Raw genomic sequence first — 18,638 nt, 5'->3', positions numbered from 1 at the left:
GCCGCAATGTGAAGGAAGTCGCGAAACCTTCGCCTCTGCGAGCTCTAATCAATCGCGAGATGACGAGAATTGCAGCTTCCGCATTGCGTTTATGCAAAATAGAAACAGAATTTGCTGATTCATACTGCAAATAAGAGCGTGTTGACGTAGTAATCATTTGTTTATTATTTTCTTGATACCCTCGATAATTCGACATTCGGTTAATTCGGACATTTGTTTCGGTCCCTGTGAAATCCGAATTAACAAACTTTTACTGTATGACCTGTTTTGTGGGCCTCGCTTTTTTTGTGCGACGTGCTGCTGCATCGGGTGCAGTGCGACTCCGGCACTCCGGTGTTTTGTAGCCGTAGAGGCTGCGAAGTGTGATGGCGTGCTCGAAGCCTCGTCAGTACTAGATACTATCAGTACTTCCAAGTGTGTTTGAAGTCGTACTCCTCGGCAGAATTCCCGTGCACGCCCCCCCCCCCCCCCCCCGGTCGCGAGTTTACGAATGTGAAAGTCGTGAGGTTGGCAGGTATGATGAAAGCCATGTAGAGAGGTTGATTGTACTCCGCAGATTTCTCGATTACCTGATTTATGACATGGATATGATCCATCGTAGAACCAGTGTGTAGAAGCAGCCAAAAGTTTGGATGTCAGTTGGGACCTTGCTTAACATTTTAGATATGATCGGGTGCACAGTGCTGAAAATATGGCGGGGGAAACAAGATTGGCCCCTTTCTGGTTTTTGTCCATACCCTCATTTTCAAAGGCGAGGCAGTTTCTCAACATTTTCGAGAGCCGTACGGCTGCTGCGTATAGATCTGTGTCAGCTTGGCACCAAACAGTAACTCAATCGTTGATACCCTCCGAAGCAGTTTTAGTTGGACCTAGCTGTGAAGGCAGCATGGTTGTGGTGAAAATTCAATGCTAACTGTTCTGGTAGCGGGCAGCAAACTGTCATAAGAAGTTTGCCGCTACGCTATTGCATGCTTGTCGGTGATTGGGCCTGAGACACGGATGAGACTGAGGGCTGTAGAAGTGTCATTCGGGCCTGTGGGTAACCATTTGACAACTACAGCAAGCGTTCCTACCAAATGTCTATGCGCTTACTGAACAGAATGGTTTAAGCTTGCATGTTGGCAGAAAGGACCGAGCTAAAGTTGCGTGTCGCAGCCTAAACTGCTGGTGTCGAGCAGTCAGTCTCGTGTTACATGTGCGCCTTTCAGGATTGTGATGCCTGTCACACTGTGCAATGGGCCGGATATGAAATTGTACCTCCACTGTCATGAAATTTGAAGTACTGTATTTTCCGGTGTATAAGATGTGTTTTTTTTTCTGAATTTTTCATCGGTGCGTTGTATAGGACTTATGTACGTTTTTTTTTCCCCAGAAAAACTGCCGTCAAAATCGGATTCAATGCTATGGCCACGCGAAGCATGCTGGTTGACTTAAATTATCTATGGGTTCTGTGTGTGCTGAGGTGCTGCGTTCTTCTCGTGAGCGAGTTCCCGAGCGCCGTGCGAGAAGGACTGAGCAGCAACGCAAGCGGCGGCAGGCCAACCGCGAGTCGACTGACCCTGAAGTCGTCGCATCTGCAGATTGATGTCAAGATACGGTGTGCGCCGCTGCGCAAACTATGCAGTTGCTACCAGAGTACAAGCCTCCCTCCCGCGCTCCTTTCCCGCTTTCCTCCCTTGTGCGCGATTCGGCTCACCGCCGCACGCTTTCACTCGCATATACAGCATATGGCGTGCGGGGACGATGATATCGCTCTTGGACTTTATACGGAACATCGCGGGAACCACGACGGCGGAAATGCGCCTGGAGTGTCCGTATCATTGCTACCGCAATTATATAGGAAATATATGGCACCCATACGCTTGCACGTGACCCATGTTCACGGAGTGAAACATCACTGTAATTTTTTTAAATCGCTTACTGAATGAATAGGTGCGTCTTATATACCGGTGTGACTTAGATACATTTTTTTTTTCGGGAAAAACTACCGTTTTTAAGGGGGTGTGTCATGCAAAGGTGCGACTTATAGACTGAAAATATGGTGTACTAAAGCACACCGCCGTGCAAAAGTCTAAACCAAATTTCTCTGCTGCTGGCATTGTAAAATAAAAAAAAATTTACTTCTCACTGCACATTAATTTTTTATAAAATATTTTTGTGACCAGGTCAGTGATTAGACAGCCATCACGGGATGACTGGAAACAGAATTCCACAGAGAATGCCTAAAAACAAGGAAACCAGACAAGGAACAGTTGGTGCCACTAAGATAGACTACGATTAAGCATGGTTTTTTGTCGCGCTAGCAGAATTCAAAAAGACAAAGGAAAGCTAGCATGTGATCTTGTACAGCTGCAATGAATTCGACTGTTAGCTGCCCGTAAAAAATTTCACTCATGATACAACACTTGTGATGAACAGTGCGATGCCCTCGAGTTGTCATTGATCATGATTGCGATCGAGCACATTGTGGGAACATTACATTCAACATTTGAGGTTGGGTCAACAAGCCAAAATACAAGGTCTGTCCCAATAGGTTATGCGCTGAGTCAGCAAAAAGTGTGGGTGAGGGTGCAGCAGCGCTGCTCGTTCTCCATTCGATAGGATTTGGTTGGCTGGAGTACAAGCCGGAGTGCTGTATGGCACGGCAGAATTTTATGCGCATACTTTTTGTATAACCCGCTTTTCTTTGTCGAAATGGAGATGGGCAAGAATGGTGCGGAAAGTCATCAAATGTTGCAAAAGGCCTATGGAAAGGATGCTCTGAAGGAAAGAACTGTGTTCAAGAGTGTCCATAGTTTTTGAGGTCGTGAAGACTCCAAGGATGGATGCAAGATCAGGACACCCCACTACCTCGTGCGAAGTGGAAAATATTTATGGTGTGCCTTCTCTTGTTCTCAGTGACCACCGCATAACTGTTGGAACAATATTAAAGCACTTTGCTTGGGAAAGTTGTCTGTTCACAGGATTTCAATGGAATACTTGAGAAGGAAAAGGGTTTGCACCTGTTTGTGCTGAAACTGCTGACTCCTGAGCAAAAGTTGCGATAAAAAGAATGTCATTGATTAGAAAATTTGCACTCTTGCAAAGAGTTGGCACTGGCGCCGAAACCTTGATTTATGAATACGACATCGAGCTGATGTCGCAGAACAAGAAGTAGAAAAGGAAAGATGAGCCAAGGCGAAAAAAAGTGTGTAAGTACAAAGCCAAAATCAGTCATGTTGATCGTGCTTTTTGATTACCAGAAAATTACGCACCATGAATTTGTATTTGCAGGTCAAATTCAGCTTTTTATGTGGAGGTCCTGAAGCGTCTTGAAGGTCATGTGCACCGCATGCAACCAAATTTGTTGAAAGAGGGGCACTGGATTCTGCGCCCTGATAAGGGTGCAGCCTCAAAAAAGCTGTCAGAACCGTCCAGTAGCACGACCGGTGGTGGTGCCGTATGAGCACATGTCCCACTGGATAAAGAAAGTGGCGGGAAAATGCGGTGTCCCGATTTTATTCTCAGCTCCAGACAAACTGGCACACATTTGCCCGCTCGTCAGTGGCACGACCAGAAGACTTTCGTGTACTAAGAAGCACGCCGCACATTTTGTTCCAAGTAAGACTGAAGTGGTTTACAAGATTCCACTCTCGTGTGGCAAATGCTGTATTGAACAGACCGGGATGTACCTAAACGATAAGCTGAGAGAACACCGGGAGTATGCAAGAAGTAACAGCAGGGCCAGGAGATCACTGCCGAAGAGGTCAGCAAAATCCGCTTTTTGATTGTACATATGTGTTACGTAGGTTTAAATCGGACTCTAACAAATCGTTCTTTGAGGCTTTTGCAAAAAATAAACGTGATAACTGCACTAGCATCGCTTCCATTGGTATCACACAGAATCAAATGGAGTATCTCAGTCAAAAGTTGAGTGGCATGCATGCACAGTAAAAATCTTATACATTATATGGTTCTTGCTTGTGTAGCCTTGTAGTCAGTAAGTTTAATTTGTACAGTAAAAGCTTGTTAATTCACATCTCATTAATTTACCATTTTGTATAATTAAAACTGGCAGAGTCCGGTTGAGCTCCATAGAATTTCATGTATAAAAAGCTTGTTAATTTGCACACAAATTGAGTCCGCTGCGGATAATTCGAACTGTGCGCTGCCATGGCCGGTTCCTTGCTCACGCTGGTGGTCACTTTTCCAGCAAAGCGACAGGTAGTGTGATGTGCTTATCTCCATTGTCATCGATCCATGCCCCAGCGACGGATCTCAAAAGGTTATGCTTTTGTGGACTGTATGCACCAGAAAAGATTAAAGGAGCCGGTATCTCATTGTGGCCGCCGTGTTATTGCATTTATTTTTGCAACTGCTTAGTTGCTTCAACATTGACAGTGGAACTTGAAGCCAACATAGCCCGTTGAGCAATTCACCAGTTGCAAAGATCGAGCAAGCGAGATAAGCTGCACCTTTTATTGCGATAGCAATTATATGGACACTTCAACCGGATTTCTGCCATCGGCGTCACTGTGAGGTTCCATATAAAGTCCAAAGGCGATAAAATCGTAGGCTCCCCGCTATCACAGAGAGCGAACGCACGGCGGAAAGCAAACGCGACCGTCGCGCGAAAGGCCGTGGGGGCATGGCATGGCATGGCATGGCATGGCATGGCATGGCATGGCATGGCATGGCATGGCATGGCATGGCATGGCATGGCATGGCATGGCATGGCATGGCATGGCAGGGAGGGAGGCGGGGCGACGCTGTGCTTCGGCACCAAAGGCGTATCTTGCAACCGGGCGCAAGGGGAACTTGCCACTCAATCTCCCACGCGAAAGCAAGAAAGCGGGAAAGCAGCGAGGGAGGGAGGGAGGGGGGCGCAGCTTCTACTCTGCCAACAACTGCGCTCGTACTTTGCCCGACTGTGGTGGTCACCTGCACCGTCTCTTATCTCCACACGGCTCTGACCTTTGTATGCGCTGTCCATTCGCCGCTCAGTTTCCGTTGAAGCGATAGACCGCACGAACCTTTTCCCGCTGCTGCGGCTGCGCTTGCTGGCAGCCTTTTGACAGTCGTTGTCTGCGACCCACGGTGTTAGAAGTAGCTGCGGCCATTCAGTATGATCTATTCATGTTTGCTTGTGCGCGCTGACACCTCGCTTGTTAATTTACTTAGTAAGCGAATGTGTCCAAGTTTATGCAGCCGATAAAACTACTATCCCTACTCCGAATAGCTCTCTACTAATTTGCTATCACAATCGATGCTTCGCCTTTCGGGTGAAACTGCGACATTTTTTTATCATGTTTGTTATCAGTGCCCCGTTATGTTTGTTGTAGGATGTTTCTGTCGTGGTGAACAGACTGCGTGTGCCACCATGTCTTTGTCACGTGGCAGATGCCAGAGGCTAGTGCACCTGAGGATAATGATCGCCTCTCTGCTCAAGGACAGACCTCAGATCTGTAAACAACAATGCGCGAGCGTGTGGCTGGAGGTACCATCCATGCCTTTCGCTGGCACACTCACGTTATCAGTGAGATTACGTGCAGCATGCCTAATCAAACGCACCCTGAGCAGTGGCGCACAGCCTGTAATCTCAGTGGTAACGCCTGTGTGCCAGTGGAAGGCGCGGTTGGTATCTCCGGCGACGCGCTTGCGCATTGTTGTTAGCAAATCTGAAGTATGTACATGAAGTGTTGGGCGACATGGACTTCGCAAACTACATGTGTGTTGATAGCTGCGCCGTGGTCTGCGCTGCTGTTACAGACAATGACATCATCGTCCAAGTAGTCAACAATGACCACGCAGTGGAAGATGATTATGAGGATGAGAACGAGGAAGCATTGGTGTGGCCTTTGTTATCGTAGGTAATGGAACGACTGAATCGCACACGGCTGTTCTTAAGTTGTGAATAGGATGAGGAAGATGCTTTCAGACACGTTCAAGCTCTTGATTATTAGCTTACAGCAATCGCTTTCAGAGAAAAAAAGCAGAAAACAATCACGGATTTCTTTCGTAAATAAAAGGTGATGATTCCAGAGGCGCTTTCACTCCTTTTATCAAATACAGTAAAAGCTCGATGATACGATCACGGCTAATACGAATTTCAGGATGATACGAATTTTTCTGAGGTCCTGGCCGAGCCCCATTACTTTGCAACGTGCTAGAGAACGGTTGTTACGAATAGATTTTCAGCCTGCGTCGGTTGATACGAATAAACGCCGCCTCGCCGACGGCCGCGAAAGAGAACAGCGCGCAGTCACGCGCTTTCTCTCCATCTCTTTTGGTGCGGAGGCGCGGCGCCAGACAGCGCGAACTCTGCGACTGGGCGCGAAGAGCTTCTTGAAGCGGTGGCGCTTTTGGTGCTTTTGTACTTTTCCTCCTTTTCTGCGAGCCGTCAGATGGAGTGGCTGCTGCGCTTCAGGCCGCGTTCTTCGTGTTTGTGCCATTTTGCCTAGTCGCAGCGAGCTATGTCTCGCAAGCGGAAAGCACTCTCCTTTAAAAAGAAATTAGACATTCTTCGAAAGGTCGATGAGGATCCCAAGAGGAAGCGGACGGAGTTGGCTAAGGAGCTAGGCCTCGCAACGTCAACACTGAGCACAATTGTTGCACAGCGAGACTATCATGAAAAACATGCTTTCGTTCAACGTCAACGCGAAGCAAGCGAATTCGAACACGCTTATTTCGAACATACCGCGCACCAACACTGCTCTTAGCAGCGCGCCAAATCACGCGGCGGCGCCTCCGACCGGCATTGCTCCGACACCGCCACAGAGCAAAAGCTCAGGAGATACCCCTCAATGCCGCGCGCGAAGGAACGGGGGGGGAAAAAAAAAAGAACCCGCGGCGGAAATTTCCTTCTCTCTCAAATTGCAAGGTCGCCGTTTCTGCATCGCGCTGGAACAAGAGTGTACGTGCCAACTAGAGTGTTCTAGACAACCGTATTCTAGCACACACTAGTGCCGACGTCTCAGCCACGCGGATAAAATGGCAGTGAACCCTTCTCTATTTTCTAGTCGCATGTTGACCTTGCACGCTGCGGCAGCAGCGCAGAGGGACGCAGCAGCGGAGGCACAGTCGGGCCAACGAAACTGCCACGTCCGCAAACGCTCGCTTCCCGATAACGGCAGAAAACGAAACTTCAGGGGGCGGCTAAAATAAGCTGGCACCAGCACGGCGGCGGGCGCGCACGGAGATGTGCGCACGGAGTCGAAGGTGAGAGCTACAAGGGAGTTGAGAGGGAGGGCGAAGGGAGCCACCGAAGCGGCGGAGTTGACGCAGCCAAATCCGCTTCCCGGCCGCCCTCCTCCCTCACCTTCGACGGTCTCCGCGCGCACCCGTGTGCCGGCGCCGCCCGCTCGCTCCCTGAAGCTTCGTTTGCTGTCGTTATCGGGAAGCGACCGTTAGCCGGCGTGGGCAGTTTGTGGCCCGCGCTTGCTATGCGCTTGCGCGCTGCGATATTTCACGACTCGCACCGTTCGTGCGTCGTACTATGGTGCACGAATACCTCAAAAATACGTCCTTTTAATTCGAACAAATTTTCGGGCCCCTTCGAGTTCGAATTATCGAGATTCGACAGTAGTTTTAATTGTGTTTCGATGATACGAATTTCGGCTAATACGAATATTTTTCGTGACCCCGTGAGATTCGTATCATCGAGCTTTTACTGTATAGCCTTCTGTTTGTCACTTTCGTTAGTTCAAATTTCGTTTAATTTGAATTCATGTGTGTCCCCGTGAAATTCCAGTGTTTGGGGTGTCTGCTTCTCTCTTCGTGTTCGGTTTCTTTGCACTGGTAACATAAATTAAGAATCTCGTCATCAAATAGCCCATTTAATAGCACTAAATATAGCAGTACCAACATGCTCTTTACTTGACTTGTCTTTTAAAGTAATCAATCCCTGCATTAAAGAAGTTTGCCGTGGTTGAACACAGTTAAACCAAATTTGTCGAGCGATAGCACGGTTTTGCTTGGTTTGGGAAAGGACATAGATGCTGCTTGGTGCTTTCAGCAACTTCTGTATCTAGCACAAGAGAATACAGAGATGCTGCTTGGCACAGCAGCAGCAGCGAGCGAATTGACCTTCATGCTGCATCTCACTTCAACGCGAACTAAGTGTTGAAAGCTTAGCGCATAATAAGCTACCAGCACTCGGCGCACTTTGTACACATCGCAGATCGCTTTGAAGATGACGACCGCACACTTTGTCCACATCGCAGATCGCTTTCAAGATATGGGTGCCCATGTGGCGTACGCAGCAGCCACTGGTAGTGGCAGGCTAAGTCCTCGGGTGGGACTGATGCGCCAATTGCGCCATTTTGATACAAACGCAGATTACTGCGCCAAACACAGAAAATTGACTGAAATTGCGCCACGCTGCGTGAGAACGGCTTCGGCATGTGTGCTCCGGCAGTGGCCACGGACAGCGAGCCCTTCATGGTGCTCTCTGAAGTGGTCCAAGGCGGCTGGGATTGATCAAATGCCACCGCGGCAGAGACAGAGTCGCCCACTAGACGCAATCGACCACACCACCACGCCGACGAGATGCGTTTTTGTACGCCTTTGTTTTGAGTATAGTTCGGTTTTCCTGGCTTGGGGTTTGGATTGCATTGGGAAAAGTATCTCTGAATCCAAAACCGAAACTTCCGAAAACGCCTTCTCCCTGCCGCATGTGGCTATTCGTTTGAGCCGAATACCTCGAAATTTCTGAATACCAAAATTCAAATCAAAGCGAATATCGAATAGTGCTATATTCGTTCAACTATTCGAAAATATCAAATATTCGCACAAGCCTAGTTTCATTATATGCAGGTTCGGCACGAAAATTTGAAAAAGAAACGCTTACCGTATTTGCTCGATTCTAACGCGCCCTCGATTGTAACGCACACCCGTTTTCCGTGACCAAACTAGAGGGAAAAAGTTTTTTACAGTACTGCACACCTCATGCTTTCATACAGAAATACAACTATCGCTACATTTGGCAGCTACAGCCTTTTTTTTTTTTTTTGGCCTCCAGCAACGCCGTCCAGGATAGCCATTTTGTCCTCAAGAGTCAATATCTTGCGTTTCTTCGTCGAAGTACTCGCCCTTGAAATGTCACATCAGGTACTGGATGCGTGAATGCGTCGTTTCGCAGAAGCGCGAGGCGTCAGAAACGAAGAGCGAGCAACACGATGGCGTCGTATAGTGTCACTAGTGTCAGGTTAGTGAATTGAAGCGCAGACTTGCGCAGTAACCAAAGAGGCGCTGCCAGCGCGTTGAAAATAGGGTGCCTCGATGCCCATTGCCGCTTTCAGGGTGGGGACACCCACACTTTTCGGCGCCATCATGGTTCTTTCTAATATGGAGGCGCTGGGCGTGTGGCCGCTGTAGATTAGCCATTGGGCAGAAAGAAAGGGCGGCGGGCGTCCTAAGGGTGATACTGACGCGATTTAAATGCAGATTTTCTGCTTTACCATCTTATAAACAGTTTGCTTGCATAGAGTGCTCGTTTCAAAAGAAGTCCGACACTTTTCGCGTGTATCGCAACCTGAAGGTAGCACGATTTGTTTGCGAGGTTACCCCCTTTTTTATTTACTCATTTCACTGGTAAACGACCCACAAATATTACTGGAATTGTACACTTGATGGAATGTTAAGTTTGAAGCTCTTTTAATAGTTCTTGCTTCTTAGGGTTTTCCTGTCATATTTATAAAACCTGGAGAAAAATTTGGAGAGTAGGCCTGCAGCAGTTCAGGTGCCTGCTGACGAAAAATGCATTGAGAACAGTTTTCAACACTTAAACACAATTTATTTACAGAAGTAAGCACTAATTAATCCACTTTATAAACTCTCAGCGAGGTTATCTGGTTAAAATGTGGTTGCCCTACTGCATGCTCGTACCTGCTACAGTCTTGCTTGTCAGCTGCCTTTTCAGGAGTGTTAAGCCATCGGAGATAGATGCGGAGATATGTGGACACAAATTGCTCAAGAAGTTTTTCAACCACATCTTTGTGCTAATAACATGGGTTTTCTGGCAAGGTTACATTCTTTCCAATAATTTTCTTCAGAGCTTTCAATGGTGTTTCTCAGACAGCTCAGATCTTGAGCTTCAGCAAAGGACTTGAGAACACCCTCACATTAAAAAACAAAGTTCAGAATTTGTCTGCTTGCATAAATTAAAATTTGCCGCCTTGGACATATTCATTTAGTTGAGCAAGGTGGTGTTCCTGTCCAGGTTTTCAGCCACTAGCATGCACACAGAGCACTGTTCCACAATGTGGATAACCTGCTTTAACAAAAAGCGTGCCAAGTGGGCGAGCACATCTTCCCCAAGGGAAGAAACTTCCTCTAAGTCGAGAATGAAGTTGCTTCTCTCATCACTCTCTTCCGACTGAGTGATGCTTTGTGCTTGTTTAATTTCTGCTTTAAAAAAATCGACCAGGTATAGGTACTGTCATCGATCGCGTATCCAGGAAACGAGTTTACAAGTGCCCCAATACTTCTAGCTACAAAAAGAAAAGGCTAATTCACAAACGTATAGAATAAACCTACGCCGTTGCAACAAGTCAAACACGGCAATCACACCATACTGCAGCCTTATAATCGCTAGAAAAGGCACGCCAACATATACAAGCAACTTCTTTGTGAAAATGAAAAGTATTGCAAAGGGACATTATCCTTAACAAAATCATGATCCTCTCTCGCATATCTTCGTTCTGTCTGTCGGTACCCAGCTGTCACATTTTACTTGCGTTGCCCTTTTCTTCCTTCGTTCAACATCGCGGGGGTAACAAAATACCCACAGCTCTTTTGCGGTCCATCCTGTGCACAGAGCGACAAAGCAGCCAGTCATGTTTCGTTAACAAGCACGAACATCACAAGAGACTACGCAAAACACGAGCTCTCGCACCACAACGCCACAAAGAAAGCAAATGGAGCGCGCGCCCGTTCAGCTCGACAGCCGGCGCGAAAGAACCAACATGGCGCCAAAAAGCCAGAGCGGCGGCGCAGGGCGGTTCATAGCTGTCCCCACCCTGTAAAGCGGCGCTGGCATCGAGGCGCCCTAGTTGAAAAAAAAAAGTTTTTTTTTTCTTTCGGCAACATCAACTCGAAAAGGAGAGTGCCGGCTTGGCGGGCTAGGCCAGCTGCAGCAAGCGGTGGGATCAGATTTGAATGAAGGGAGGGGGAAAGGTCACACCCGCAGCGGCAAGATCGGCAGGTCGAGGGATGCAGGCCCGTCTCGCGCACTGCACGCACACGTGCGCTCACAGTCACTGTGAATTCGAGCGCGCCAAGCTCTACGTCGCGGCGGAGAAGGTGCTTCCGGTTGCTGCTCGCGCAAAGATTACAAAATTTCAGGCGAAATCTCTAGGTTGTCAGCGGGGAAAATTCGTTATTTCGAGGGGGGTCTCCCGCTGCCACTTCATTACGTAGAAGTCTCAAATACATGTGCTTCTATGGTGTAACGACGGGGAATAGAAAAACTTCGTTATATCCAGGAATTCGTTATATAGAGGTTCGTTATAAGCAGGCTTAACTGTAGTTCGATTGTAGTTACAACTCATGTTTCCTGCTTTACATGAAAACATGCGCCGTGCCGCTGCTCGACCCACTCTTCCATATCCTATTATGCTATAGCTACAAAGCGTGCTTCTGGTATGCGCTTTGTGTTGGTTTATTCTGTTTCACTGTGGTTTCGAAGTGCACTGCCATATTACATTATTCTGCCAAAATTCAGATTGGCCTGCTCCAAAATGAAATTTACTCTGCTCTAAGCTGCTCCAAAATGCAATTTTGTCTGCGCCAAATTGCTCCAAAATGACTTTGGGCAGTCACACCCCTGTAAGTCCCAGTTTGACCTTGGCTGAGCTTAAAGGTCAGATTTATGGAACTAGGCATTTTCTGGGTTTGTACCTGGAGTAGTAGAGTTATTGCTCTAAACACCCTCTCCCACGACTGCCATTGACAGCGCTACCCATAGATTGCAGTGGCTGCTTCCATGTGGCTCTGTGGCAATTCCTATGGCGAACAGTCCCTTGGGAAACATGCAGATGTAGCTTAATAAGTGCACTAATAAAGTTGGTCTTACTTCATGTCGATTTTTGTGCACAGGCAATAAAATACCAGTAAACAGTTGACTTGCATTAATTCGACCCTGATGGTACCGACAAAATTAGTCGAATTATCTGGTGGGTTGAATTAAATAAGAGGCAGCAAAAATGCCGCAGCACACTGGCGATTCATTTCTCAGTACAGTCAGCGTCTGATTTTTGGACTCCCTTGGGACAGCGAAAACGTCTGAAAAATCGAGCAGTGCGAACAAATGAATGCATGCTTTTTACTGCCATTTGCTGTCTTAAAATGAGATGGTGCCCCTCTGCAAGGTTTTTCTACCAAAGAGAGTACAATTCGTAAACAGCGGAAGGCTGTTGTTTAGTGTGAGTGTGTGAGTGGGGGGCTCAAATGTCTCTTACTGAATGCCATACCATCAAGGGCTGAAATTGCCACAGCCATGTCTGAAATAGCTCTGAAGGCCTGCCAGTATAATACTTATCAGACATCTTGGTGATCGTACTGTGACAGGAGACAGCGGATGCGCACGTGGTCAATTAAAGATCATATACTGTGTCCTGACAGTGGCTCCATTCCACTATTGGTATACTTCACCTCAATACATTGTGTATGCTTAACCGCATAACACCGCTTTATTGCGGCAAAGCTGATTTTTGGGAACCGGCATTATGCAATGCTTCTTAGACCCTTGCCATGCTTTCTGCACTTCGATGCTATCGACGAGGATGACTAAGGTGGAGTTAGTGCCATTTCTTACAGCGGCGAATTCCTTTAATAAAGAACATGGCACTGAACAGCAGGAAGCTTGGTATCAAATGTCAAAGTACCTAGGCCTAGCGTTGCAGAGTACGACAACACAAAACAACCTCATGACCACGCACCAAACACCATGTGGTTAACACAAATGGCTGCGGTGGCTACGACTGCCAGCGGATTGGTGTGCAAGAGTGCTGGTTCAAACCTGTGAGATAATCAAAATGGTGGCGATGGTGGCTTTCATTAATGCCGTTTTCAACTTGCGGTCACTGCAAAAAGTCTGAAAAATCGGATGGTGAAGGGTTTCAGCTGCTTAAATTTCAGATGTCCTTATACATTGGCTCTAGGGGTATGTGGCGGAGCCGCGAAGGCATGTGAATTATCAGACATGTCTGAAAAATCAGTTGTTTATTGCATTTGCACACAGCCTCGAAACAAATGCCTACCTGTTCAAAGTAGAAAACTAACGTAGAAAAGACATTAGAGCTCCTAAACAAAATAGAAATCAAATGCACACACAATTTTTTAGCAAGGAAAACATAGCGTCCCTCCAATTTTGGCAATAAGAAAAAATACTAAGCCCGTGAACTTTACTGCCACAGCATGGAAACTTGTTTAGTTAATGTCCATTGTCATCACTCGATGACAGCATGTTATCGCTGTCTATAAGAAATGACATGCCCTTTGTACGGTCTATAGCACATTTGATATTCTGCATTTATGAAATAACTTCGCAACAATTGCAAGCAGTAGGGTGGCCCACGCCTAGACTAACCACATTGCTAGTTCGCCCTGCGACGCATGTGACGCGACTTGTTTCCTCTATCTTAACATGTAAAATCACTTGTAGTTTGAATGTGCTTTCGTAATTAAACTGAAAGCGGTGCATCGCCATCATCATGCTTTGCGAGAACTCGTTCTGACGTCATCTTGTGACGGCTTTAGCAATGTCACTGGCTAGGCTGGCTCTGAGGATAGGCTGTTGCTAACATGGTTTTGGTTTCTTATAGGCTGGCGATAGGCTTGCTATAGAATCGAATAAATACTGTAATAATTCTTTGTGAGCTACCTTTTTGCTTTAATGTCTTCCTGGGGCAGGCTGAAAATGGGCGTTTTTGGCGGGAGGTGAAGTGTTTGAAGCATTCACTGTACCTTGAGCGTCGCCAAGACAGAAGCTGCCGCTATTCGAGTCAGCACTCCCGTCAACATTGGGGTCAGGGCGCGTGCGTGATGACCAGCCAAGTTCGAATTATCCAGCAAAAGATAATTTCAGGATTGGAATAATGAAAGTTCGGTCCCGTAGAAATGTATGAAGCAGCAGCTGGGGCCTTCTTTACGGATCGAAATAAACAAAAAATCGAATTAAGTGGAGTCAGATTGAAGTACACTGTATAATGGCGTGTGTTATAAGTCGCGTTTGTCTGCTTTATGGATCATTTGCATACAATTAACATAATTGTGATAACAGCTTCTGTTGCTATTTTCTTTGAAACTATAGTGATTTTTGTAAATTTAATGAAATATTTGAGTGCCTGTGCCAATATTCTGCAACTGTCAATCGCTAACTTGAATTTTTCTTTTCAATGCAGTTAATTTTATTGCAGTTGGGTTTCAGTTGCCTGATCAGGATGTTTCTGTATTGAACTTGTACGTATACTTGAGTGGGGAAATAAGAGTTAGCCCTGTGCTCAAGCTTCCTCAAGATAATGTGGTTTGTAGTATGACTTCATCCCCAGGATTGTGCGACATATACTCCTAAAAATGAAGATATTTTAACAGCAGTAGCACGCAAAAAGCCAGTATAAAAGAAAGCCTGAATATTGTGTTTCCATGCTCTTCAAGGCTATGAAGGCAGAAAACTCAACAATCTACTTTTCAAATGATTCTAAAATTCAGGCATGTTATCTGGGAATACAGTGTCTTCAAGAATATATTTCCTTGCCCCTTTTTAGGATGAACTGGTGTTTTCCACGGGCAGTGGTGATGTGGACAACATTCTGGGTGTACCAGGACTGGCATGCTGCGACACACTCAAAGCTGTGCGCCACCTCTGGCCTGTGCTGCCTCCGGCACCCAAGAAGGGACGTGGATCAGTGGCTGCCAGCAAGCAGAACTCCTATGCACTTGACCAGCTCTACAAGCGCTTCTGTGGACGCCGTTCCAATGCACATCACGCCGAGCAGGACTGCGTTGACCTCATGAAGGTGTGCCACACAGAGAAAGCAGCTTTCGTTGCCTACGTTGATGCCAACGCGGCACACCTAGCTGATGCCCGTCGTACCTGGTGATTGCAACAGCAGCCCCCATGGGTTTTGCACAATGTCCTTGTCTGCATCGCTTAAATATCCTGGCAAATTTGGTTGAGCGAGGTGTGCCATCCCCCTGGAGCTTATTCTGCAAGCCCCTTATGGACTGTTGTGATTTTCGCATGGGTGATCATCATCACTGGTGCACGGTCGAATGAGCCTTGTTTTCTAATCTAAGGTTTTGGTGCCTACCTACCACGTAGCAGTGGTGGTCCAACTGCGCCATTTGCTACAATTCTACTTGTCTGCGCCTTGCTGCACCCACTGAAGTGCAACTTGCGCCAAGTGCGCCTACACGCCACCTTTGCCTTGGGCGCTACGCGGACATCGCAGTAGCGTGGCCGATCCCTCCGTTTGTGGAAAGACCCGCGGCTAAGCATTCCGAGCATCGGCGACGCAGACTTCGTGACCAAGCTTAGCGCACGCAATCCTCTATCGGACACACATTTAAGCCTTTCAGCACTCGATGTTTCGGAATGTGCGACTAAGCACATCGAGCATCGGCTCCTCGGGCCCGCGGCTAGGCATTTCGCGCATCGGCACTTGGGACTGCGCGACTAAGCACATCGAGCGTCGGCGCCTCGAGCCCGCGGCTAGGCATTTCGCGCATCGGCTCTTGGGACTGTGCGACTAAGCCCATCAAGCGTCGACTCCTCGGGCCCGCGGCTAGGCATTTTTGTTGCACAAAATTGTTTTTCTGCATTTCTGGTCGCTTTTCTATTATTCTCAGTAGTCTACAAACTATTCTCAGTAGTCTACAAGTGCTATTTACATAGGTAAATAAAGTGTGTTCGCAATGTTTTCTGATGGGGCATGCGAAGTAAATGGCTGCGTCAGTCTGTCTTGCTCTGTGTCCATTTGCTCTAAAGAAGTATTTAACAATTGTGTAGTAGCAATAAGCTGCACCAAATGTCATGCACTTTTGTTCTGATACAAAACGCAAAATTTTGTGCTACAGAACTGCTACAAAGTGCTAATGTGGCTGCTCCTAAATTGCTATAAAACAGTTTTTTTCCTGCTCCAAAAATTGCTCCAATTCTTAAACTGGCTGGACCACCACTGCACCAAGGTTGTCATTGCAGGGAATCTGTGGGGAAATACTTTCAATTTTATTGCACCTAGCCTTGTGTAGCTCGGTACTGCTGCAAACACTTAGTCCACCTGCCGCTATGTCTCATTTCACCCTTTTTTTAAAGAGTGCTTTCTTTTTTTCCCCCTTTTGGTGACTCTTAGCGACTTCACGAAGTGCAACGACCATTTCTCTTCTTTTTTTAAGGTCAGCTGCCAATTTGCTGCCGCTCTGTGTGAGGCAGTGCTAGTCTTGAATTGCTGGAAACGGGAGTTTTCCTGCCTTTACTTTCAATTTTATTGCACCAAGTTTTGTGTAGCTTGGTACTGCTGCAAACACTTCGGGATTGTTGAGGTGTATTGCCACTGTGTGCTGCACCAGTATACATGGATAAGCCATGTTTGGTTAGTCCCCCAACTGAGCAGAGGCAGTAATTCATAATTGAGTTTGTTCCTGGTTGAGCAAGTGCAAGGAGGCTTAACAGGCACTTAATTCCACCAAATGTGACACTCCAATCTGATATCAAACAAATGCTTGTTTTGCATTGGTCATGCCTAGAGAAATCCTGGTCTTGATTTGTTACTCGTGTCTTGCAGTGTTCAATTAGGAAATACTGTCTTTCTGAGTATTAGCATGTGATGTCTTTGCGTCATGTATGTCTACTAAATTGAGTTGGTTTTAGGGAGCTTGTGATACCTTTTTTATTTATTAGTGATCATAGAAATCAACTGCTTGCAAAGCAAGTAGTCATTTCTTGTTGTCTGTCCTCATAAGCATTGAACTTCTCTGAATAGTACAAAACATTTCTCTTATTTTTTTATTATTTTTTTTGCTGCATCTAGAATTTTAAACAAACTGCCTGCCTTGGTATCGCACTAGGCAGTGAGTCAGTTTATTAATCTGAAGTTGTTAATTTACACTGTGTGTCACTTTTTCTTCATTACATCCATGTCTTCAAGTTAATTGCATTACGCTAAAGACTTGTAATCATTACTTTGGCCATGTAGCCTAATCAATTTCTCATTTTCCTCATCATTTACTCATGTCAGTACATGGCTCATCAAACATTGAAAACGTGTTTGTGGCATGGCTACTGTCAGTTCTCGTCTGTTGCTCTTTTTCTCTGGTGACACCTCTCAGTCCTCTCCTCCCGATTCTCTTCATTGCACGCCAATAGACCATTTTGGGAGGTGCTTCTCCCTATATCGGTCTGAGCTGCAGGTGTTTGTGTTGCACTTAGTGGGTGGCATAATTAGACTGTATAGAGAGCCAGGGTTTGGCATGGTGGGACAATTTGCTGTCCTTGAAATGAGATGGTGCCCCTCTGCAAGGTTTTGTCTGCCAAAGAGAGTACAACTTGCAAACAGCGGAAGGCTGTTGTTAAGTGTGAATGGGGACTCAAATGTCTCTTACTGAATGCCATACCATAACTAAACAGGCACGTTATGTTGCCACCACAATGGCTGAAGGTCGAGCTTATTGTGCCACTGCTGTCCACGAGCAGTGCCCAGCAGCAGTAGCAAGTGCCTTGGGAAAGCCTGGGTGGGCCAAGTTTCCACGTCAAGTGAACAATGCGATCAGCAGCGGATAGGGAACATAGATGAGTCATTTAGTGCTCTTGAAATCGCTGTCTTCACATGTGATTGCACATGCAGTCGGTGTATGTGCATTGATGTTTTTTTTTTTTTTAATCCTACTCCCTCCCACTGCGGGAGAGATTTTTTAACATTTTATGGCGACTCCTTACTGGCACTAGGGAAATTGTAATGAACACAGTGTAAAATGTGTTTTTGTCTGCTCTCTTATCCCCCTCACATTTGCTGTGAATGGTTGACGAAAGGCTATTACTTAGCAGGTCTGAAGATCAGTGCAAACAATTATTTGAACAAAATGTGCTCTCATAGCACAGACTTGGGTGTATATTAATTAGCGAAGTCTAGCTAACGGCATTTTCTGTGGTCACTAGTGCATGACAATACCATGGTTAGAGAGTGCATGGCAAGAGTTTAGGAACATTGTACAGCCTCCAGCATTTTTAGCTATATCACGCGCCATTTTAGCGACTTTAAGCGGTAGTAATCAGCAAAACCAGCAGAAGTACTCTCAAGTGTACTAGCACTCTCCTGTGCAAGAGTCGTCTAATGCGATGTTCCCTTCAGGACGACGGACGACCATTATAGTGTTCTCGCGCGATAAAGCTAAAAATGCGGGAGGCTGTACTTGTGCTGTGCAGATGTTTTTATGTATTCATATGATGTTCACTAGAAATTTTCAGACTGTTTGTTTTATGGTTAACAGTTATGCAGGAATGTGTTATGATTCGTGTGTAGCACAGAACAAGTATACGTTCTTATATGCATGCAAGGAAATGATGCGGAAGATTGGAGTTGTATTAATTTTTTTATGAAATTGTAATAATTTATTCAGCATGTGTGTACCCCTTCCTTATGTTGCATGATATTTCTCTCAAT

At 46.3% G+C, this 18,638-nt stretch overlaps 1 protein-coding gene across 2 annotated transcripts in view; it reads left to right on the top strand.

Annotated features, from left to right (window-relative positions):
* LOC119437146 (three-prime repair exonuclease 1) overlaps positions 1 to 18,032 on the top strand; it is a 43,904-nt gene extending 25,872 nt beyond the window's left edge. For both annotated transcript variants that reach the window (XM_037704217.2, XM_037704216.2), the window contains exon 6: positions 14,745 to 18,032. In XM_037704217.2, the coding sequence (XP_037560145.1) occupies positions 14,745 to 15,080 (336 nt within the window). In that variant the 3' untranslated portion in view covers positions 15,081 to 18,032. The remainder of the gene's footprint in view (positions 1 to 14,744) is intronic.
* The last annotated feature ends 606 nt before the right edge of the window (positions 18,033 to 18,638 follow it).

Source organism: Dermacentor silvarum, chromosome 1 (assembly GCF_013339745.2).
Source record: "Dermacentor silvarum isolate Dsil-2018 chromosome 1, BIME_Dsil_1.4, whole genome shotgun sequence".
In the NCBI taxonomy this organism is placed as follows: domain Eukaryota; kingdom Metazoa; phylum Arthropoda; class Arachnida; order Ixodida; family Ixodidae; genus Dermacentor; species Dermacentor silvarum.
The sequence above is the reverse complement of the archived record's forward strand: the minus strand, read 5'-3'. Positions and strand labels throughout refer to the sequence as shown.